The sequence below is a fragment of the Barbus barbus genome (assembly GCF_936440315.1).
Source record: "Barbus barbus genome assembly, chromosome: 10".
In the NCBI taxonomy this organism is placed as follows: Eukaryota; Metazoa; Chordata; class Actinopteri; order Cypriniformes; family Cyprinidae; genus Barbus; species Barbus barbus.
Window position 1 is genome coordinate 9,596,407 of NC_136738.1, and position 25,761 is coordinate 9,622,167.

At 37.2% G+C, this 25,761-nt stretch overlaps 1 protein-coding gene across 1 annotated transcript in view; it reads right to left on the bottom strand.

Moving 5' to 3' along the window:
* Positions 1–25,761, bottom strand: part of LOC306876460 (kalirin-like) — a 244,973-nt gene that overhangs the window by 54,039 nt on the left and 165,173 nt on the right. Inside the window, exon 34 of the mRNA XM_079427634.1 lies at positions 5,843–6,089. Within this exon, the coding sequence (XP_079283760.1) occupies positions 5,843–6,089 (247 nt within the window). The remainder of the gene's footprint in view (positions 1–5,842; positions 6,090–25,761) is intronic.

A 25,761-nucleotide genomic window follows, 5' to 3' on the forward strand; every position in this document is an offset into this window, starting at 1 on the left:
AAAAAAAAACACTGAAAACAATACGTTCAGTTTGCACTTTAGTGTGTTCTTTTAAAGTCACTGAAATTAGTGCTCTTTTTAAAAATATGCTAATGTGTACTTAATTTCTCACAATAGTGGTGGTTATAGCTCCAGAGTTTTGCCGGTTCAATAAGGCAGGAACATCCACTCAAACCGCAGCAAATTGCAGTGATGAAACCCTAACCCTCTGCTGCTGACCGGTGAGATGCATTCGATCTATGTAGGAAACTTTTAGGAATCTTTTTAGGATCTTGAATCAAAGTCAACATCAAGATCAACATCTCAGAGTACATGGGCACGTGCTGGTTTGGTATGCGTCTTAGTACAGCAGCCTAGTTTCTAGCTGTCTAGTCCCCGAGACACACTGCACGATTTTAGCAATCCTATAAGATCACTGCACGTCACACTGTGAGACATGGATCTAGTAAACTTGACTACGACATGCGTGTAGACTGTACAATAATGACACCTACTGACTCGTACGCTAATGTGCATACATTACTATAAAAGAATAAAACGTCATCAGCATTGCGCTAGTGGTAAAGAAAAAGAGCATGATAAATCACTTTAGCAGTTGTAGTTTTTATGTGTGCTGAAAAAAGTTTAACTGGCAAAAGAGGTTAAGAGCTTGAGAGCAGTTTTATGTTTTAGCGCCAAGTCGAGTTGATTTCATGTGGCATTTTTATTGGTTGGTCAGTAAACGTGGATCGTACCAGCAAACCAACTAGTGCTATGATCAGGCTGTATCGTAGGTTATCATTAGTCGCAAGACCGTGACAACGGCCGTCTTTGAACCTCTCTTACTGTACAACACAGGACCACCGATTAGGAGCCACGATCACAGAAATCGCCACGATTTGTTTCACGATGCCAGTCTTTTGTCTGGGACAGCTGAAAATCATGCAGTGTGTTTAAAGCTTTAGAGAAGGAACTCATCCCCACACACACACCTCAGACTTAGATGGACAGCATTATCAAATGGAGAAGAATTTCTCGAATAACTGTAATATTGTGTTATGTGGCAGAGCTGCATGGACACTGCCTTAATTTCCATATTGAGGCATCTTGTTTGGTTTTCTACATTAGGCCCTTTTTGCATTTTGCAGAGGAATCTTTATGGTTATGTCATGCCGTATCTCAGCACAACAGACAGGAGGAGCTATGCAAATCAGGCAGACTCTAAAATAGACCTAATATTAAAGGAGCAGTGCGAAACAGCCTTCACACACACCTCTGTACACAACAATCAAACCACGCAGCTGACTAACCGGACCTCAAACCCAGGTGACTAAAAGAATGAGAAACGTAACATCTTAAGTGCTGAACCCAAAGCCTTCCGAACGGTTTCCCTGCTAACAGGAAACATTCTCAGAACTCTTATGAACACATTCTTCCAATAATGTTAACAGAATAATCATTCATTCGTTCATTTTCTTTCATTCAAGGTCTTTAAGAACATCCTCAAACATTAGCACAAAAACATTTGTTTAGAGTATACATTGTTTTTTTTATAGTTAGATGGTCATCAACATTTTATAAAATTAACTACTTGTTTCAGAACGTTCAGAGAACATTCAGAATAACATTCCTATAACGTTTGCAGAATGATGAAAATGTAATGTTCCTTTAATGTTTTTCTGTAACATTAGCATAACCAAGAAAAAACTTTTTAAAAAACATTTGAGATATTTTTGGACATTCAAAAGGTAACTTTTTTCCCACTTTTTTTTTTTTTTTAAAATAAGTGTTACTTAAAATATTTTTTATATTTTCGTTAGCTAAGTTGCTCCACATATAAAAATAAAATAAAATTACTTGGCTGACAATTCATGATTTATAACTCAAAAAAGGAATTATGTTTCATCTTGAGGCTGCAGGCAGCTATAATAGAATACACTGACATTTCCACTTCAGCAAATGAATCACATGAGTTACAGCAAACAAAAGATGACTGTAAAATTGCAACACAGATAAGGAAATGGAATGTTCCACATTCCATAAAAAACTTCCATTACTTCCCATTTGTAGGGCATTCCAGTGTGAGTTATAGTAATAGCGAGTAATAATGCAACACTTTGCATTATTCCTTTAAAGAACACAAGGGAAAGATTCTACACGTTGGTCTGCAGTCAATAAGAAAACAGACCATTCACTTCCTTAATTCAAATTTCTGGTATTACTGTGCATGATTCATTGAGGCAAAAACAATCAAGTCCTCATCCTGATTTACTCTGAAATGTGCCACATTATAAAAGCTATATAAATTCTTTTTTAAATTTTGACTAGAAACAAATCTTCAGTGCTGTATCCTGTAAGCTGGAGATCATACTGATGCCAATAAGATCACAGCACTGTTTGGGGTAAACTGCCTCAAAGTATCTGTGTGTAGAGACCTCTCATGTTACCGAAAATAAACAGCAAGTGTGCCCAGCATCATGTGTTTACCGAGGGCATCAGGCCATCAAGTCATTCTCGCACTGAGACAAACATGCTTATGCTGTGAATAACGTCATGAGTGCAATGGGAGTCACTAGCATTTCTGTCTGATACCAGAGTGACTAATAATTACAGAGTAGAGTTATGATGCCCTCTAGGGGACAAAAGAAGTGTCAACGTGATCATTGTGTACTTTAGCAGAAAAATACACACAATGCAAGCACTTTGGACAGGCTACTTGCTGGACTGTCACCCATTAAACTACTGTAACAACAGGAAGGTTCAGAATGACATGCTACCTCATAAGGTTTCTGCAGTATGAAGTACAGTACTACAGGTTTAGACACACTTGACACTTGAATTTGTTTCTCATAGTCTTTTGGTCAAAAGCTTCTGCTGGCATGCAAACAGACCTGGAACACTGTATCCCACAATGCAATTTACTCAACAAACAAACCGGCAGTAACATAAAACAATGACAGCATCTCCTTCTTGACTCTAATGTTGATCAGATTGGGAAAAAAAGCTATTAATGTTCAAAATGAAAACATAGGCTATAACTTATATATAGTATCTTTCAAGTGTTTGAGGTTAGTAAGATATATTTTTGAAAGAAATTGATTCATGTATTTAGAAAAGATGCATCATCTTGATCAAACATGACAGAGATTTAAATGTTACAAAATAGTTTTATTTTAAATAACTGCTGTTCTTTTGAACTTTGTGGGGGGAAAAAAAACAAACCATTGATAATATATTTCTTAAACAGCAAATCAGCATATTAGAATGGTTTCTGAAGGATCATGTAACACTGTAATAATGATGAAAATTTGAAATGAAAACAGTTCATTTAAATTATGATAGTATTTCACATTAGTACCATTTTACTGTATTTTTACTCAAATAAATGCAGCCTTGGTGAGCAGAAGAGACTTCTTTCAAAAATTGTTTAAAAATCTTACCAACCCCAAAATTTTGAACAGTAGTGTATACTCTAAGTGAAGAAAATCATATGCTTAAAGGGGTCATATGATGTTGCTAAAAAGAACATTATTTTGAGTATTTGGTGTAATGCAATGTGTTTATGCAGTTTAAAGTAAAAAACTCACATTAAAAACACATTATTTTCCACATACTGTACATTATTGTTGCTCCTCTATGCTCCGCCTTTCTGAAACGCATCAATTTTTACAAAGCTCATCGTTCTGAGAAGCAAGGCGTGCTCTGATTGGCCAGCTAACGAGTGATTGGCCCGAATACCTCAAGTGTGAGACAGAAATGTTACGCCACTTACTGTATTGTGATGCCGTGTCCCGGCGCAACGACACAAAAACAATAAATCCCAATATAAACGAGGCATTTGTTGCATCCAGTGACGACATAATTTCTGATTATAATGACTTGTATACTGTAAAGTAAAGTCGTGACGTATTGTCAAGTATGGTGACCCATACTCGAAATTGGTGCTCTGCGTTTAACCCATCCAAGTGCACACACACAGCAGTGAGTAGTGAACAAATGCACACACACACACACACACACACACACCGTGAACACACACCCGGAGCAGTGGGCAGCCATGCTGCGGCGCCCGGGGAGCAATTGGGGGTTCGGTGCCTTGCTCAAGGGCACCTCAGTCGTGGTATTGAGTATGGGAAGCCATTTAAACCAAAAGTGGGACGAGACAGCGGGGGTTTACAGAGCTCGCGCCGCGCTGACATGTCATCTGCGCGGTTCAATGGTCCGAGCCGCGAAGTTGGACTCTAGCCATTCCCTTTGGTACAACTGTGGTTTCCGGGGAGGTCAATAGACACACTTTTCTAATGAAGGGACCACCTGTGTTTCTTTGGCACCTAAAGGAAATAAGAAAATGCAATTGTGCACTTGCATTTTCATTATCTAATTCAGAAATAACATATCTTACTTCAGGCAGTTAAATACTCAATTATAGGCTAACTATGTCTATGACTAAATGCAAATACTTTGCTAGACGAATAGCATATACATTGTTATTCACTATTTTACCTTCTTCTCATGTTTACAGTTCCCCGTGAGGCCTCACCACTGAAGTTACGTGAGAACTGGAATGGGTCTGGTTTGTGGCAAACGGTTAAAAAGTCTTAGTCTCTCATTTTCTGAATGAATGTCTCTGTCCCCTAGAGCCTCCTCAATTCTATTCAAAATGTCAGGAGTAGTTAAAATTGTTTCTACAATGCGCCTAGCCATTTTACCTCACTCATTTACATTAATAATAGCAGAGGTTTATGGGTAAAATGTAATTGAGTGGCGCCAAATGAACTTGTATCTGTTTAGATTGGTCAGCGCAGCGCTGGTGAGGATTGTTCGCGCCGCGCTGCCCATTGGGTGTCGCTAGGAAACACGTCCGCGCTGCGCTGACGAATCAGCCGCGCGGCTCGGACCATTGAACCGGGCAGATGACATGTCAGCGCGGCGCGAGCTCTGTAAACCCCCGCTGTTTCGTCCCACTTTTGGTTTGAATGGCTTCCCATAATTGAGGGTGGAGAGAGCGCTGTACATTCACTCCCCCCACCTACAATCCCTGCCGGCCGGGGACTCGAACCCGCAACCTTTCGATTACGAGTCCGACTCTCTAACCATTAGGCCACGACTCCCCCTAGTCGTGGGGAAGTCTTCCCCTACTGTCTTCATACTGTCTTTTGTAAACATTCTATAAACACTCTACACTCCTCAAAACTCACGTTTGAATCATCAGTGGCAAATTCTTTAAATAAGAAAACGTACTTACAGGCTGTGAGTCAGAAGCGTCAGACTGTCCTTGTAAAGTTGGAATTGCCCCACTTTATAGAAACAGCCATTGTGCAAGCCAGCATTGTAGGCTACTCTTCCATGTTCAGGAAATATCCTCTGTAAAATGCGCTGCACACACTCTAATATTTGGGTTAAACTGTTCTGGAACAGTGTTGTAAATACAACTTAACCACTGATTTCTAGTTGTGTCCTCTTTTGGAAGCCTAAACAAAGTACTTTCACTTTCACAACGAAACACAGCATCTCAAGGACATGGTGCCGGTGGCAGCAGCAATACTACAGTGAGAATAATAGTTCCACCCTCTTTCTTTGTGTGTGCATTTGGGCGGTGTTTTGCAAATCTTCTCACACCATAACGTAGACATGTGAGGGCGTGCTCGAGTCTTAACTTTTATAAAGAATATCTCTTTGGTTTTGAGACTTTAGTCTTCAACTTCAGGGATCTTATCTATGCACAAACAGCTTGTAACACTCCAAAGAGAAAGGAAAACTTGAAATCGCATCATATGACCCCTTTAAAAATCATAGGCTTATCTACTAAACACAAGAGCAGAACCAAGAATCTTTCAGTAGATTGAGAATCTCCTGATCTTACCTTTGCCTGCTGGGAAAAAACAGTCCATCTCCACACTGCTGCGAGAGTGAGAGATACACAGAGTGCTGCTGGGCACAAGTCCCTCCTGAGGAGGGCTCTTGTCTGTGGTCCGTACCAGACACCATGCCGGCCGGTCGCTGGGCCGCTCCAACAACTCCACCGTCTGACCGGTCTGGACACTGAGCTCAGACGTGCCGCTCGCCACAAAGTCCTGCAGGACCACTGTCAGCTCACACCCTCCAGAGAGCTAGAGCACAGAGCAGAGAAACAGACAGAATGATTTTAGTGGGGGTTTTTGTGCCAAATTTGAGGTTTATATTAGCCTAAAAGGGGGAAGGGGGAAATCAGGTATATTCAGTTAGATGTAAACACACTGATCAAATGTGACTGTGGACCACAAAACCAGTCATAAGGATCTTTTTTTTTTATTTATTGAGATTTATACATCATCTGCAAGCTGAATAATTAAGCTTTCCATTGATGTATGGTTTGTTAGGCTAGAACAATATTTGGCTGAGATACAACTACAACTTGAAAATCTGGAATCTGAGCATGCAAAAAAAATCTAAATATTGAGAAAATCACCTTTAAAGTTTGTCCAAATAAAGTTCTTAGCAATGCATATTACTAATCAAAAAATAAGTTTAGATATATTTACGACAGGAAATTTACAAAATATCTTCATGGAACATCTTTACTTAATATCCTAATGATTTTTGGCATAAGAGAGAAATCGATAATTTTGACCCATACAATGTATTGTTGGCTATTGCTACAAATATACCCCAGCGATTTAAGCCTAGTTTTGTGCACCAGGGTCACAAATAGCAAAGTGGTCAAGAAAAAAAATATTACACAACATATTATAAAAAATGTCTCAATACTGGCATACTGTGTTACTACACATTCAAATAAAAAAATAAAAAACATTTAGTGAATGCCAAATGAAAATTGGAAAAACAGGGATCGAGAACAAGAGAGATATAAGAGGAGGTCTTTCTCTGTTACAGTAGGGACACTTCACAAACAGGAAACTGATTCCTGATCAGATGTGGCATTTCAGTGACTGAAGAGAAAAACACTGCGTGTGTGTGTGTGTTTGTGTGTGTATATGTGTGAGGGGACATTATGGCTGCTGGATACATGAACTCTGCTCAGAGTGTACATCGCTTATCAGTTTTACAGCTTCTCAAGCTCTCAAATATTAACAGCAAAATGACTGAATTAGCTGACATGTACAGGTGCATCTCAATAAATTAGAATGTCGTGGAAAAGTTCATTTATTTCAGTAATTCAACTCAAATTGTGAAACTCGTGTATTAAATAAATTCAATGCACACAGACTGAAGTAGTTTAAGTCTTTGGTTATTTTAATTGTGATGATTTAGGCTCACATTTAACAAAACCCCACCAATTCACCATCTCAACAAATTAGAATACTTCATAAGACCAATAAAAAAAACATTTTTAGTGAATTGTTGGCCTTCTGGAAAGTATGTTCATTTACGGAATATGTACTCAATACTTGGTAGGGGCTCCTTTTGCTTTAATTACTGCCTCAATTCGGCGTGGCATGGATTTGATCAGTTTGTGGCACTGCTGAGGTGGTATGGAAGCCCAGGTTGCTTTGATAGCGGTCTTCAGGTTATCTGCATTGTTGGGTCTGGTGTTTCTCATCTTCCTCTTGATAATACCCCATAGATTCTCTATGGGGTTCAGGTCAGGCGAGTTTGCTGGCCAATCAAGCACAGTAACACCATGGTCATTGAACCAGCTTTTGGTACCTTTGGCAGTGTGGGCAGGTGCCAAGTCCTGCTGGAAAATGAAATCAGCATCTCCATAAAGCTTGTCAGAAGAAGGAAGCATGAAGTGCTCTAAAATTTCCTGGTAGATGGCTGCGTTGACTGTGGACTTCAGAAAACACAGTCGACCAACACCAGCAGATGACATGGCAGCCCAAATCATCACTGACTGTGAAAACATCCCTGTTGCTTGTGCACCTTTTCCTACCCAAATTCTTCCTTCCAGTCAACTTTGCATTTAATATGCTTTGATACAGCACTGTATTATGACACTGTATTATGACCCAATGACCCTCTGTGACTTACCCTCAATGTTAGTCTTCTGGATCATTGCCAAGTCAGCGGTTTCAAAGAACAAGACATACCCGGAATTTATACTGTAGGCAGGGGCGTAGTTTGTGGGGGCGGGGTGGTGGTGGTGGTAACCCGCCCAATATTTATACCACGGTTAATGGAAACCTAGAATCGGGCTATTTATTAATTATTTGAACCGCACAACATGACTGAAGCGCAGTACTTTTAATTGTGCACAAGCGGCGTGCGAATCACACTATACTCTGTGCGCGTTCACCAGTACGCTCGAGAAGTGTGAGAAGATTTGCGCGAGCCATTCCTATCGTGAAGCTGATGGTAAAATATGTGATCTATTTGCATTCTATTGAGAAACTGCCACTTTAAAATGCTATGGAGAAAGTCAAACATTATCTAAAAAAAAGGCACAAACTAAAAAGACTGATGAAAAGAGGAGAACACATAATATTGCGCCAGCACTAACATAATATTAAAACATTTTTAAACTTCTCATGGCCACCTTTACTATAATTTATCACGTTTTTATTGTAGGCTTATTTAGTGTGGTAAATTTTGTCTAACTTGTAAAATTTATAATAGATAATCTGTTAAGAGAATAGATGTTTCCCTAAAGATTTATATTACAACTGTGGCATGTTGTAGCTATTGTTTCTCATAACAAATGCTATATAGATTAATAAAAAAAGTAATTATTGGCCTGGTAATGATTAATAGACTAGCCTTATTATAACAAATGCTAAAGTTAAGAACTATGGTGCTTTTTCATAAGAGCAAGTACAAGTCAGAATTCAAGAGCCAGTGGGTTCTAATGATGAGTGATGGAAAAACCTGGCCTTCAGATATGGCACAGATTAAATAATTAAGAGCCCGATGAGCTGTTAAGGAGTAAGAAATAATATCAATATAAGAAAATGTTAAATTGACTTCCCATATTGAAGTCCCGGATTGAATTAGAACATTGTCAAACTATAGCCTAAGTGTCTAAATAATATAAAATACATTACACATATCCTATGTAAACAAGTAATTGTTAACTAGCCTTTTACTTTATTGCAGTTACGGAATCAACCAAATTTGCATGTGTGGTGGATAGCACAAAAGACTATTTTACAAAAACAAACATTTAAGCAAACCAACAAATAAATAAACCTTAAGAGGGAGCATGACCCGGGGTCCACTTCAACCCCCCCCCCCCAAACCAAAACTACGCCCTTGACTGTAGGGATGGTCATTAATTGAAACTCAAATGTAAATATTCTAATATTTTGAGATACTGATTTTGGACTTTCATCAGCTGTAAGCTCTAATTGTCAAAATAAAAATAAAAAATAATAAAAAAAACTTTTGAAATGGTTTACTTTACATGCAATGACTCTAAAACATATGAAAGTTTCACTTATTGAAATAACTTACAAGAAAAAATGAACTTTTTCACGACATTCTAATTTATTGAGATGCACCTGTATATTGTTGTTTTTGGCAAGTCCAAGTGTTAGTGTAAATAGCCACTCCGATATTAAATATAGCTTAATTATAAATATTGTAAATTGTGCTTGATTTTGGCAAGAGCAAGACCTGCATATAAAAGTAAAAAATATGAGTTAAGAATTAGCCTGTACTTTTATCAAACGTATCAGCCTATCAAATACATATTAAAAAGGACTGAAAAAACATGGGCTAACTCACAGTGTATTTCTGTAAAAATATATAAAAATAAAAATTAATTAAAACAATTGCATAATCACAAAACATTGTGGCCCTAACAATATACAGTACAGTACATCTGTGCAGTGGCTGAATTTCAAGTGCGATTATTTGCATTAAATAAAGCACATTTGTGTTTTTATCACAGAGAGAAAGAAACCGAGCCCCTCTCACACTAATGAAAGACAGATAAATAGAGGAATTTAAAAGGGAGGTCAAATCTCTGTCAGAATAATTCAACATCAGAGGATCATCTGCTAGAAAACAGATGGAGTTCATCACATATATTAACACACAGACATCTGCTGAAGACCCGACAAACCACAGCAAGTCACACACCAAACCAGAGAATAGAAAACATGAGTGATCCTTACATGCATAAACACCTCAGTAAGCTGCATAGTGGTTTGTTAAAAACTCCTAATAATCAAACATCAGCAGAAGATCTTCTGCTCAAAGACTCAGGTAAACAGATGGAGGAACAAACAGGTGTTAATCACATGCATTAACACTCAGACATCTGCTGAATGATCCAGCAAATCAAGAAGAACTCTTCAATAACCAAAAAACACACAGCCTTACTGACAAGTGACCTGCACTCTCAGAAAGAATCTGTCCTAAAGCCATCACTGGGGCAGAACCAAACACAAACTCCTCTAGGATCACTAGGATCTCCTCCTTTTGGATCACTGAGATGTAGCGTGCAGCCACTTGATACATCAGACCATCATCTGCATTTCCTGTATATGTCCCTGTTTCCTCCATCTACCACAGAAACCTTCATGCCTTAACAGCAGAAGCGATCAAAGTTAATTTTAAAATAAACTAGTGAAGATTGTCCTACTGGAATCTGCAGCTCCACACCCAACAGAACTCGACAGTCACTCCAATACGGTGTTTGATCGCTATACAGTCAGAAAAATATCATTATTTAGAGGAGACAAAAGATAAAAATATAAAAAATGTGTGTTATGAAGATTGTTTTTTAAATAGACCTAGAAAGCAGCAGAAAAAAAATCCCAAAAGGAAGTCAAAACGAAAGAGTTTCATCATTTAGAGTTTCATTAGTTAATGGAAGTAAAATGTGTCACAAAAGTGGTTTCATTTTATTATTTCACTCGTTTTCCATTCTAACATCTCCTGGTTTTTGCATTCAGATTTGCCAACATTCTCAGATTTTCCTGCAGTCACAGGATCGCAATATGAACATAATCATCATTAATTGTTTCAATTGTTTTTAGGACTTTTAGGAGAAGCATATCGGACAAAGTCAAACTAAACTGAATTAAGAACTCAATTCGGTCTCTTAAGCTTCATTAGGTCTCAGGAGCAACCTTTGAATAAAATACAACACACATAATACAATTTTATGACAGATCAGTCAGTAAGTGTTATTTTAGTATCACATATATTTTATAGTTTTAGAAATTTTATTGTGTTTTAATTAATATTCTTACAGAAAAGTGACATCACTTATTTTTTCATATTTACTTTAATCTTTAGTAATTTGTATGTGTATATGTATTAGGGATGCACGATATTATCGGACTGATATCGAAATCGGCCGATAATGACTTTAAATGTAAATATCGGCATCGGCCTGACATGCAAAATTATGCCGATATGTCTTGCCGATAAGGGGAAGGGGTTAACTCGCATGTGCTCAGGGTGTGCTAGCTATTAGATCACGTCAGCAATGTGGCTCATTCTTGAAGCAAAGTTTTGTCTGAATGATGAATAGATTGACTGTTTTGGATCGCTGCATTTAATGTGTGAAGGCATGTACAGAATGACGCGTTCGGTGTGGGATAGAGTAAACAGTTATAGCACAAGCAGGGGCAGCAGTGACAGCCTCCCCCAGGTCCTAATGCCCGTTCGGTAAGTAGTTTTAATAGTAGGGGCGCAGTTGGCCTACTTATAATTAAATTAAAAGTAAAATAGCCTACACAAATAACATTTAGACTGTGTTTCTGATTAAATAAAGCAGTAATTGATGTAATAAAATAAGTATGTTTTGATTTAATGGTCAGAAGCTATAGCTTACATGAAAAAAAACAAATCACAAACATGACACTTGTAAATTAAATAATTTTATATATACTGATTTATTCATTAATGTGTAACGTTTTATTTTTTAAACAAATCATGAGCTCTAAAAGATTTTCAGAATTTTTACAACTCTTGTTTTAGACCATCTACAAATGTTAAATCTTAAAATAAAATATTAGGGTTAACACTGCATCTTTCTGGGGGAAAAAATGCAGCGATTGATATAGTTGATTTATATTTATTTTCAAAGCTTCAATGTACTGTTAAAAAACCTTTATTATTTTTTTATTTAATTCTAATAAATAAGTTCTTGTTAAAAACTAACCAAAATTAATAATATTTTGCTTATAATTTCTGCACAGGAGAGACTTGGTGTTGTTTCCAAACAAAAGGAAATATATCGGTATCGGCATCGATATCGGCCAAAATGAGTTGAAAAAAATCGGCATATCGAATATCGGCAGAATTCCAATATCGTGCATCCCTAATATGTATGTGTAAAATATATGTATGTGTACTGTGCATATTTATGTATATTTAAATACACACACATACAGTATATATTTTACAAATATTTACATTTATATATAAATATATAAACATAACATTTTAATTAATTATATACATACATGTGTTGGTATTTATATATGCATAATAAATATATGCAGTATACATATATTATGTAAACAACAGCTTTTATTTTGGATGCGATTAATCGTTTGACAGCACTAATTTATTTACATGATATACAATGGCTGATAAGACTCTATTATGTCTTATTATTCATCATATTCAGTATATTCATTAGAAGTGCCACTTTCTTACAAGTCATAAGTTCACTGTATGAACTATGCACCAAATGGTTACAGTTAAATAATTACACAGGCATAATAAGGCCACTCTTAATGAATGCAGTGTGAGATTGTGCTGATTATGTAATGTCACATGTAACAGAGTCGCAAGGTCACAGAGCAGAAAACGTTCTTGCCTCTTATACACATGACATATACCATATAAATCACTTCTTAAGAGAAACATAAAACACACAACATATTCCTAAAGCAGCCATATTTAGTTTGAGAGTCCTGTGGAATTTCATAATCGTAAATTATAATTAAAGTAGTTATTTATAAATTAGTAATTATTTATGTTAATACAAGTATATAAAGTATATAGTATATAAAAATGTTTAAACAAACAAATCAAACAGCACAGTTAGTGGATCATCGTGTTCATGTGATGAACCAAAGCTGTGATTACTTTTTTAGGACACCTGTGTCCACAATAAATCAGTCAGGTCAAAAAACATTCACAAGACAAAATGTACAAATTACAAACTGGGACATGATGTTATGCTGACATCATAAGGCACCATGCTGAATGAGAATGCCGTTTAATCCAACTCCTGCTGATTTTACTCAACAACACACCATCAGCCGACCAAACCACACAAACACTGGCAGAAGAGTCCAAATACAATGCTCTGATCCGAACCAGTAGTAAGAAGTGCAAAACCAGTAAAATGAGTAAATGTCCACAATGTTCCCAGATGACAGTTCTCAGAGTCACAGCAGGTCACTGGTCAATGTTTAATTAGAGTTCATATTCCTCCAGACTGTGTGAAGATTACAGAACTAGACAGCAGAATGAGTCTATGCAACAAGATTAGTCCATATATACTGCAGTGATCCTAACCACACTTTTAGATGATGAATACAAAAAGCATTTTTTATCCTTGCATGTACTGCAAAGACTTAAATAAAGGCAAAAATAAAATGCTTTACCTATTTATAACTTATTTAAACTCAATGGATGTTAAAAGAACGACAAAAAATGAATAAATAAAAAAAAATAAATAAATAAAAATAATAATAATAATAATACATAAATAAATAAAAAATTACAATCAAATGAAATACAGGTGCATCTCAATAAATTAGAATGTCGTGAAAGTATATTTCATATATTTTAGATTCATTGCATGTAAAGTAAAACATTTCAAAAGTTTTTATAGTCTTACAGCTCATGAAAGTCAAAAATCAGTATCTCAAAATATTAGAATATTTACATTTGAGTTTCAATTAATGACCATCCCTACAGTATAAATTCCGGGTATGTCTTGTTCTTTGAAACCACAATAATGGAGAAGACTGCTGACTTGACAATGATCCAGAAGACGAACATTGACGCCCACCACAAAGAGGGTAAGTCACAGAGGGTCATTACTGAAAGGTGTGGCTGTTTACAGAGTGCTGTATCAAAGCATATTAAATGCAAAGTTGACTGGAAGAAAGAATTTGGGTAGGAAAAGGTGCACAAGCAACAGGGAAGGCTATAAGCTTGAGAATACTGCCAAGCAAAGCTGATTCAAACACTTGTGAGAGCTTCACAAGGAGTGGACTGAAGCTGGAGTCAGTGCATCAAGAGTCTGAACCAGAGACAACGTCAGAAACGTCTTACCTGGGCTGTGGAGAAAAAGAACTGGACTGTTGCTCAGTGGTCCAAAGTCCTCTTTTCAGATGAAAGTAAATTTTATATTTCATTTGGAAATCAAGGTCTCAGAGTCTGGAGGAAGAGTGGGGAGGCACAGAATCCATGTTGCTTGAAGTCCAGTGTGAAGTTTCCACAGTCAGTGATGATTTGGGCTGCCATGTCATCTGCTGGTGTTGGTCCACTGTGTTTTCTGAAGTCCACAGTCAACGCAGCCATCTACCAGGAAATTTTAGAGCACTTCATGCTTCCTTCTGCTGACAAGCTTTATGGAGATGCTGATTTCATTTTCCAGCAGGACTTGGCACCTGCCCACACTGCCAAAGGTACCAAAAGCTGGTTCAATGACCATGGTGTTACTGTGTTTGATTGGCCAGCAAACTCGCCTGACCTGAACCCCATAGAGAATCAAGAGGAAGATGAGAGACACCAGACCCAACAATGCAGATGACCTGAAGACCGCTATCAAAGCAACCTGGGCTTCCATACCACCTCAGCAGTGCCACAAACTGATCAACTCCATGCCACGCCGAATTGAGGCAGTAATTAAAGCAAAAGTGAAGTGAAGTGAAGTGAAGTGAAGTGAAGTGACATTCAGCCAAGTATGGTGACCCATACTCGGAATTCGTGCTCTGCATTTAACCCATCCAACGTGCACACACACAGCAGTGAACACACACACACCGTGAACACACACCCGGAGCAGTGGGCAGCCATTTATGCTGCGGCGCCCTGGGGAGCAGTTGGGGGTTCGGTGTCTTGCTCAAGGGCACCTCAGTCGTGGTATTGAGGGTGGAGAGAGCGCTGGACATTCACTCCCCCCACCTACAATCCCTGCCGGCCCGAGACTCGAACCCGCAACCTTTGGATTACGAGTCCGACTCTCTAACCATTAGGCCACGACTTCCCCTACCAAGGATTGCTCACATATTCTGTAAATTAATAGTTTCCAGAAGGCCAACAATTCACTAAAAATGTTTTTTTAATTGGTCTTATGAAGCATTCTAATTTGTTGAGATTGGTGGGTTTTTGTTAAATGTGCGCCTAAATCATCACAATTAAAAGAAAGACTTAAACTACTTCAGTCTGTGTGCATTGAATTTATTTAATACACGAGTTTCACAATTTGAGTTGAATTACTGAAATAAATGAACTTTTCCACGACATTCTAATTTATTGAGATGCACCTGTAATAAAACAAAAAAATTTATAATATTAAAAAGTATGTAAAAGAAAAGAAAAGAAAAAAGGGACAAATAATATAAAATGGAGGAGAGGAGAGGAGTTTCTCAGTGACTTGGTTCTGAAATTATATTTCTCATTCATTTTCCACAGAGACATTTCATAAAGTTGCAAAAGTTTTGAATGAGGATTTTATAGAAATTGAATGGCATTGAATGGAACATCACTGTTAAATACGGGGGGAAAGTAAAACAACAACAAAAAAGTTAAATTATCTCACAATACTTTTTCTTGCAATTGCAAGTTTGTTGTGGCATAAATGTACTTCCGTAGTTAAGCAGTGAACTTAACTAAACGCATGCAACAAGCTTTATGTAAGTTTTTTTGTCATTGGGCATACAGTTTTGGTCAGTGTTCAGCAGATGCGTTCAGTCTGCTTCCTCGTCCACACTCTCGCACCATCTGCTTGGCAGAGTATCAGGTCGCCGTAGTGATCGAGAGGGAAGGCGGGTTGCTAGGTTATTTGGGGTCACAGAAGGAGAATATCACGCGTCAGAAAGGACATATCACATGGGCTCGATGTGAAAGGTCTCGCAGATTGCAGGGCTTTATCATGGAGATCAGAAGAGTCTCTGAGCAGTATGAAGAGCCTGTGTGTTTTCACACTGAGGACTGCAGGTAGACGTGTCACTTCCACACATACAGACACAAAGAACAATTATCTGAGCTGTCTGAACACTGCTTTCCATCTAGTTTAATCTCTGTTTACAATATCACAATAGCAAATTATTTTCTTGTGAAGCTACACAAATATCAGACCCAAATGACATCCAGAACATATAATCCATTTTATGTTATGAGACCCAATTATATAACATACAGCAAATAAATAAATACACACATACTCTGTCTGGCCAGAATGCATTTTAAATATATGCTAAATATATGTACTAAACAGTGTGGCTCAATTAAACATTTATTTTTTTTAACGGAAAATATATTTACAATAAAATAAAGGTGCTTCACGATGCCATGGAAGAACCTTTTTGTCAAAAGGGTTCCACAAGGAACCTTTAAAATCTGAATGTTTCACAAAAGGTTCTTTGTGGTGAAAGAAGGTTCTTCAGATTATAAAAAGGTTAGGAAGAGATGGTTCTTTAAAGAACCTTTGACTGATTGGTTCTTTGTGGTATCAAAAATGGTTCTATGGCATTGCTTCTTTTAATCTTCATATACCAAAATATATTTCAAAATGTATTTCAGGGGCAAAGAAAATACATTTACAATCTTACAGTATTTAGATTAGTAGATTAATAATGCAATAATAATATTTACGTTTTTAATATATCGTAATATTGTATTTTTTGTACATTGTAAAGTATGATTTTTTTGCAGTTATTTTATTAAAGTTCATGTGTTACAGACAACAAAGTTGTTTAAATGTAAATTAATACATTTATATTTTTTTAAATTCTAAAATTATTTTCAAAAATAACAACAAAAGCCAAAAAAAAAAAATTTAGATTTTTTTTTTTACATAAATATATTTTGAAACATGTTTTAGCAAACATATATTTTTTACCATTATTTTGAAGTATATTTAAAAATATAGATATTTTGTTCACATATTTAAATTGATTTAACATGATTAATATTTGAATTCTATGGCTGATATTTTCATTAAATAATGGCTGAAATTTCAATTTGTTCCTCAGACAAATCTATAGTACAACAAATCGCCCGGACTACTGCTTCACATTTTATTTATGTCTGTCTGTTTTTTCCTTAGTTGGAAAAGATCATCAGAAACATTCTTCAAAACATCTCCTTTTGTGTTCTACAGAAGTAAGAAAGCCCAATGGTTTCAAATGTGTTTACGAAGACATGAGGGAGGGCAACAAATAAAAATGACAGAATTATCCTTTCACTTTAAATATGATAGTACAAAAGAGGGTGTGTATGGGAGATTATGTCATTGTGAGTCAACTGTGTTAGTAAACCACTTCCTGCCACTTCTATATCAACCTCAGTGTAACATTTAAATGTCCTTATGGAATGCCCTAGTACTGACGCACACACACACACACACACACACACACACACACACAACACACACAACACACACACAATATAATAACTAACATCTGAGGGACAGCTGTTGTGCTTCAATAAAACTGAAATAAAAAATTTCACATATTACTAAATGAATACAACTTATGTCTAATAACATGGAAAATAACACCTATGCAAAAAACAGTTCCACAGCACAGCGCTCAGAACATAACTAGTCTCTACACCTTCAACCAGCGTGATCACAGACAACCGGCTCACACGCTCTGTCAATAAAGCCCTGATATCCTCAGTCTCTCTCACACACACACACCGAGACATTATACTACACTTGGCTTATAGAGTCAAGAAAGAAATAGAAACAATCAGATGAAGCTCACTTACACGACTGCTCTCTTTGAAAAGTTTAAAACTCATCCACTTTGGCATGACGACGTATCTGTCCTCCTTCCACGACTCTGTCCCTGCTTTCTCTCTCTCTCTCTTTCTTCTCCCTCCCTCCCTCTCTCTCTCTGAAGTGTCTCTGATTGGTTGAGTTCAGTAGAGGTTAAAGGCTCAGTAAGGCTGCCCTTCTCATTAGTGAACACCTTTGGTTGTGTCTCATGCATCTGAATTTGTCTTTTTGGTTTACCTGTCTTCATGCCTGTATGTATAAGGTGACCAGATTTTTTAATTTTAAACCAGTGGTCAAAATTGAATTGAAATCTGCATTGTTATTATCTATGAATAAAAAAAAAATGGGACAAGTTATAAAAATAATAATATAATATAACATAACATAATATATACAAACACACATATACAGGTCCTTTTCAAAAAATTAGCATATTGTGATAAAGTTCATTATTTTCTGTAATGTACTGATAAACATTAGACTTTAATATATTTTAGATTCATTACAACACAACTGAAGTAGTTCAAGCCTTTTATTGTTTTAATATTGATGATTTTGGCATACAGCTCATGAAAACCCAAAATTCCTATCTCAAACAATTAGCATATCATGAAAAGGTTCTCTAAACGAGCTATTAACCTAATCATCTGAATCAACTAATTAACTCTAAACACCTGCAAAAGATTCCGGAGGCTTTTAAAAACTCCCAGCCTGGTTCATTACTCAAAACCGCAATCATGGGTAAGACTGCCGACCTGACTGCTGTCCAGAAGGCCATCATTGACACCCTCAAGCAAGAGGGTAAGACACAGAAAGAAATTTCTGAACGAATAGGCTGTTCCCAGAGTGCTGTATCAAGGCACCTCAGTGGGAAGTCTGTGGGAAGGAAAAAGTGTGGCAGAAAACGCAGCACAACGAGAAGAGGTGACCGGACCCTGAGGAAGATTGTGGAGAAGGACCGATTCCAGACCTTGGGGGACCTGCGGAAGCAGTGGACTGAGTCTGGAGTAGAAACATCCAGAGCCACCGTGTACAGGCGTGTGCAGGAAATGGGCTACAGGTGCCGCATTCCCCAGGTCAAGCCACTTTTGAACCAGAAACAGCGGCAGAAGCGCCTGACCTGGGCTACAGAGAAGCAGCACTGGACTGTTGCTCAGTGGTCCAAAGTACTTTTTTCGGATGAAAGCAAATTTTGCATGTCATTCGGAAATCAAGGTGCCAGAGTCTGGAGGAAGACTGGGGAGAGGGAAATGCCAAAATGCCTGAAGTCCAGTGTCAAGTACCCACAGTCAGTGATGCTGGTGTTGGTCCACTGCGTTTTATCAAGGGCAGGGTCAATGCAGCTAGCTATCAGGAGATTTTGGAGCACTTCATGCTTCCATCTAGGGCTGAACGATATATCGTTATCGTATCTATATCGAGATATGAACTTTCAAGATATTACTATCGAAAAAAGCAACGATATAGACGATATAGATTTCCCCTCTCCGCGCTCGCCCCGCCCTGCATACAACTCTGGCAGTCACACAACGAACATCAGTTTTACCAGTGCCCTTGAATGCACCACTGAGGTCCCTATTCGACCGCAAACTTGTATGGTATAGCTCTGGAAATTCAGACACACAGAGAATCAGCTGTTCGTCCATTTTGAGTTCGGCGCTTGTTTGGATGCCCCGTTTCTATTGGCCGCGCGGGGAAACGTCACAGAGCGCAGCGGCAAAAGTTGAGCTATTTTGAACTTTGACCGCGGCGCGCGCGCAAGCTCGCCGCTGGTGCGCTCCGCTGCGCGTGCGCTTTGGTCGGCGCAGCAACTAACCGCCCTCGCGCAGCGCAAGCCATTGAAATGAATGGGTTTCATAGCGCAGCGCAGCGCATGCCGCGTCCTGTGTGTGAAAGGGCCTTTACGCCGTACGAGTCGACGTCCACCAGTGAGTTCTTAAAAATAAAACTACACTTTCCAAATTTTTTTGTATTATGATGTTTTTATTTTTCTGAGAAATGCTTGGTTTTCACCGAACCCGTAGTCATATCGTATCGTATCGATATCGAGATATCTGGCATGAAAATCGAGATATGAAATTTTGTCCATATCGTTCAGCCCTACTTCCATCTGCTGAAAAGCTTTATGGAGATGAAGATTTCATTTTTCAGCACGACCTGGCACCTGCTCACAGTGCCAAAACCACTGGTAAATGGTTTACTGACCATGGTATTACTGTGCTCAATTGGCCTGCCAACTCTCCTGACCTGAACCCCATAGAGAATCTGTGGGATATTGTGAAGAGAAAGTTGAGAGACGCAAGACCCAACACTCTGGATGAGCTTAAGGCCGCTATCGAAGCATCCTGGGCCTCCATAACACCTCAGCAGTGCCACAGGCTGATTGCTTCCATGCCACACCGCATTGAAGCAGTCATTTCTGCAAAAGGATTCCCGACCAAGTATTGAGTGCATAACTGAACATAATTATTTGAAGGTTGACTTTTTTTTGTATTAAAAACACTTTTCTTTTATTGGTCGGATGAAATATGCAAATGTTTTGAGATAGGAATTTTGGGTTTTCATGAGCTGTATGCCAAAATCATCAATATTAAAACAATAAAAGGCTTGAACTACTTCAGTTGTGTTGTAATGAATCTAAAATATATGAAAGTCTAATGTTTATCAGTACATTAAAGAAAATAATGAACTATCACAATATGCTAATTTTTTGAAAAGGACCTGTACATGCATACTACACACATATACATGTATATATATAAACTGTAAGCTTTTCAAATGTTATTTTACGTTTGCTATTTTGGAAATGGATCTTCACTGCATTTAGGCTTATTACATTGCATTCAGACTCATTTTGAGTACAAAGTTTGTGCTTTCTGCAATCATTATTGCAAGTGTAACTGTTCAGTTGATTTTTTTTATTTTTTTTTACTTTGTCGATTTACATATTGGATGTACTTTAAACCATGTGGTATAGAATTGTGACGACCGAACTTTCGGGAACATTTAAAATTGAGTGTAAAACAACTCAGTACATACTGTACAAACTAATCTGACATGAACAGTTAGTATGTGAATACCTTGAAACCGATTGCACATGGTTTTAATCGCAATGTAATAATGATTGCGTGACTCTTGCTGTTGTGAGTGATTTAAATCAAAGACATATGGACCGTCTACTAAAGAAAACATCTGTCACAACTCACATTTACTTTTAAAATGATTCCATAGCCAAAGGGTGAAACTGTACATTTGAATGAAAAATCTAAATACAGTTTCATCTTATGATAAATCCAGAAAGAAATATCTAATGCCGTATGATGGTCTTGTGACATGCTTTCAGCACTGAGCTGTACGGATAAAAGCATCATTATGCGGTGTGATGAATGTGATTTCCGCAGTGTACAGTAATAAACAGGTCCTGAGCTGTTGTGAGTGAATGAAGGAAACTCTTATTCCAGAGAGACACCACACACACACACACACACACACTGGGAATGTGTCTTTAGCGCCCATCAGCCTGAAAACAAGAGGGAACTGACTTCAGCTCAATACTGCACTGGGACGTTCAGGAAACCTGTGTGGAAACAGTCAACGTGTCAAATGAGGTCAAAACCTGATTTACAAATTCATCTCTGGGTCTAGTCAGCAGATTGCCTGAATGACTTTAAAAGGGACACTGGATTAAAAAAAAAAAGTCAGAAATTTATAACAAATGTATCATTTTAACCTTCTTAGGCTGTTCAAAAAAAGAAGTTTTTTTTGTGGCAATTTTTGATCTTATTCCTGGAAGTAGAAACAATAAATTTATGCACTTATTTTGGGATTTTAGATTATCTATATTTTATTTAAGTATTTTTAAGTATATTTACATGCAAATTTCTTAATTTCACCATAATTTCTATAAACAAATAGGCAAACTTTTGAATATCACTACAGTAAAAATCTTCTGTAAGCTAAAACATTAAGCAAATATAAGAATCTATCATGTATTGGGCCAGGTTGCTGCCAACTTGTGAAAAAAGAAAAACAACATGACTTCATATCAGGTCAAAATCATGTTATGACAATAATGACCAGTAGATGGCTGATACAGTTGGATATTTATTTAGACATTACCCTAATAATTAATTGTCAACTAGTTATTTTTTATTTATTTATTTTTTCACAGTAAAGCTTACAGTCATAGACTCTCAACTCTCTCTGGGTGTGTAAGTGTGTGAATCTTTTGTATTCTGGACGTTTTATAGTCTCTCTCTTTCATGTGTGTTTGTTCAACATTGTGGGTGATCTATACTGTAGATACAGATTATTCAACACACTAAAAATTGCTCTGTGTTAGGGTCTTTACCTATTCAATTCCCATTGTAGGTTGATTTTGACAGTGAAAAGCCAAGGTGTGAATCTTTTGAATGACCATTTATACTAGCTTTTTCCCCCCTTCAGCCTGCATTTCTATAAAAAGTCACAAAGATTTGATCCAGTCAGGCAGAGTGGAAACTATGAAAAACAAAACAAAACAATCTAAAATTTAATTGGTAAAAAATGGCAGCATAGCCTATAATTAAAGCGTATGAGAAAGTTTTAGCATACTAAAAGGTCTAAGTCCAGAATAAAAAAGATGAAAAAAAATAAAAATAAAATACACACACACACACAAAAATATATACACATACATATACATATATACACACACACATACATAATATGAATATGAACAGTGTTTATATACACACACACACATACATATATAAGGGCTGTCAAAGTTAACGCGTTAATTTTTTTTTACAAGAAAATTAATCGTTTCATAAGGTTTGACCCCAACTTCTTGCCATCATCGCAGCGCGTAAGGTAATCATTGCCTGCGTCCCAATGTACAAACTATCTATTCTAAATTCCATGTGATTTTAGTCATTTTCAGTACTATTTAGGGTAGATATATACATATGCAAACTTTTACAAAGTGGTATAGGGGGTAAAGTTTATGACATTATTAAATCAATGTATTCAAGCAAAAAATGTGCAATACGAATTGGCAACAAACATACAGAATTATTCACCCAGAAGAGAGGAGTACGGCAGGGCTGTAGCCTGAGTCCAACACTGTTCAACATCTACATTAATGAATTAGCGGCGCAGTTGGAACAGTCTACAGCCCCTGGACTCATTCTACAAGACAAAAACATCAAGCTTTTGCTGTACGCAGATGATCTAGTGCTGCTGTCATCCACCCCCAGGGACTACAGAAGCACCTAGACCTGCTGGAGAACTACTGCCAGAACTGGGCCCTGGCAGTAAACCTCAAAAAGACCAACATTATGGTCTTTCAGAAAAAGCCCAGGTGTCTGGAACACAGATGCCAGTTCAGTCTAGGCAGCACCACCACACACGATGCAGTACACTTATCTCGGCCTGATCATCACTGCATCGGGGAGTTTCAGTATGGCAGTGAATGCTCTCAAAGATAAAGTTCGAAGAGGTCTATACGCAATCAAGAAAAAAATCCAAAATATTGAAATACCACTTCTAATTTTGTGTAAAATCTTTGATAGTGTAATTCAGCCCATAGCGCTGTATGGAAGTGAGGTTTATGGAAGTGAGAGCTACACTAGATGGGACAGACATCCAACGGAAGCCCTACACAAAGAATTTTGCAAAATGATTCTAAAATTACAAAGGAGAACACCCAATAATGAATGTAGGGCAGAATTAGGCCATTTCCCATTGATTATAAATATACAAGAAAGATCCCTCAAATTCTAGATGCATCTAAAATCAAGTCCCACAGAATTGCTACATTTTAAAGCACTAAAAAACCCAATAACTGAACCCTGAAAAGAGTCCACTCAGTCAGCTGGTTCTGAACCTGACTAACTCTACTAACACTAATCAGTCTCAGACCAGCACTGCTGCTCACCCAAACATCAAAATAAATCAAATTATCAAACAATCTAAAAATATATATCTGGAACACTGGGATCAAGAAACCAAAACACAAAGTAAATTACAACTCTATCGAACTACACAATTAAAATATGAATTAGAAGAATATCTCCAGTGTCAAAGACACAAAGCAGAGACAGATCCTGACCAAGTACAGGCTCAGTGAGCACAGACTAGCTATCGAGACCGGCAGACACAAAAAGAGCTGTTTACCCAAAGAGCAAAGAGTGTGTGCTCACTGTGAGACAGGAGAGATCGAGACAGAGTCACATCGAGACACACTTCCTATTTCACTGTTACCAATTTAAATCAATCAGAGACATATATACATCAACAAATTCACAAACATCATAAAGAACTTTACAGCCATGACTCGAGATACTAGCCAAAAGGAGAGGGACAGACAGGAGCACTGGCTGAAAAATACGTGTGGACGTGCCACAGCCTGAGAGACAGCAGGTGAACGTGTGTAATGTGTGTATTATGTCTGACCTCAGTGTGTTTCCCTACTGTCTACCACAGTTTGCCTCAGCCAGTGTGTGTTTATATGTTAAACACTGTGGTATGAAATGTTCACACAAGTTCTTATTTGTTACACTGTTTAAGTTTATATTGTTATAGTGTTTTTATTCTATTATTTTGATATTTTCATTATTATATTTCTCTATATATATTTCAAGCTTTGGCAATATTGTATTTTTTACAGTCATGCCAATAAAGCAATATTGAATTGAATTGAGAGAGAGCGTTAGAGAGAGAGATGTATACTCATATGTGATAAGGGTACAGCGAACCAGTGTTGCCAGGGTCACGATTTTCCTGCACAATTGGGCTATTTTGAAAATACAGTTGCGAGAAAAATTACAGAGCCGTGGGTTGCATTTTTTTGGGCTACTTTTATAATGTACCGCAGCCGCCCAAAGTGTATGTGTATGTGTACACATGTGATCGCAAAAGGAAGTTATTACAAACACTCGATGGTGGTTTAAAGTGAGTTCTGAGTTAAAGTGTACTATTAATCCCATAAATTGTCTTATGTATCATGATGCTAATGTTAGCTCTAATGCACCTGCAGAACAGGTCCAATACTTCTTCATAATGCATTTTATCATAATACTTCATGTAAGGTCGCAAGAAAATGTTTTGTTATATTTATTTAGAAATACTTTTGATGATAGTTGGGTAAATGTGTACTGGGATTGAAGCGTTGTGGCTTGGTAAACGTTTTATTGCCAGTATAAAAGTTGATAATGGCTGAATTAAAAAATAATAAGGATTATGTCTCATACTTTGCGGAGATGTGAAAGGTTCTGTTTCTCTAAACTAGTTTGTCATGCATTGCTTTATTTCAACACATATACAGGTAAATCCTAGTATTTTAAATTTGCGACTAATCGTGATTAATCACAGTCCAGGACTGTGATTAATGCGATTAATTTTTTTAATCGATTGACAGCACTAATATATATATATATATATATATATATATATATATATATATATATATATATATATATATATATATATAAACAACCAGTAAACAACACAATAAACAACCAGTGGGTTGCTGGATGATTATTCAAGTAGTCAGCCATCATGGTCCATCTCAAAACAATTTAATGCATTCAGAGACTCTCATTATAAAATCAATCTGTCACACATATAATATAAAAGGCATAAATATGCTCTGTTGCCTCCTCTTTTACAAAACAACACAACAATGTAGAGGATAGGCAACATTTACTTGTGTAAAATTCAGTCAGAGCGGAGTATTTTTAAAATCCCACTAGGAGGAAACTGGTGAAGGAAGTGATACTCCTCAGACAGAGTCAAGAGTTGGTAACACACGTTCTCCTCTGAGCAAAAGCAAGTCACAGCTATGCGGTCATCTCCAAAACAAACTAACCTCACAACACAAACACGCACAGCTCATAAAACACCACAAGCTATTATGGAAGTGCCTAAAACACCAG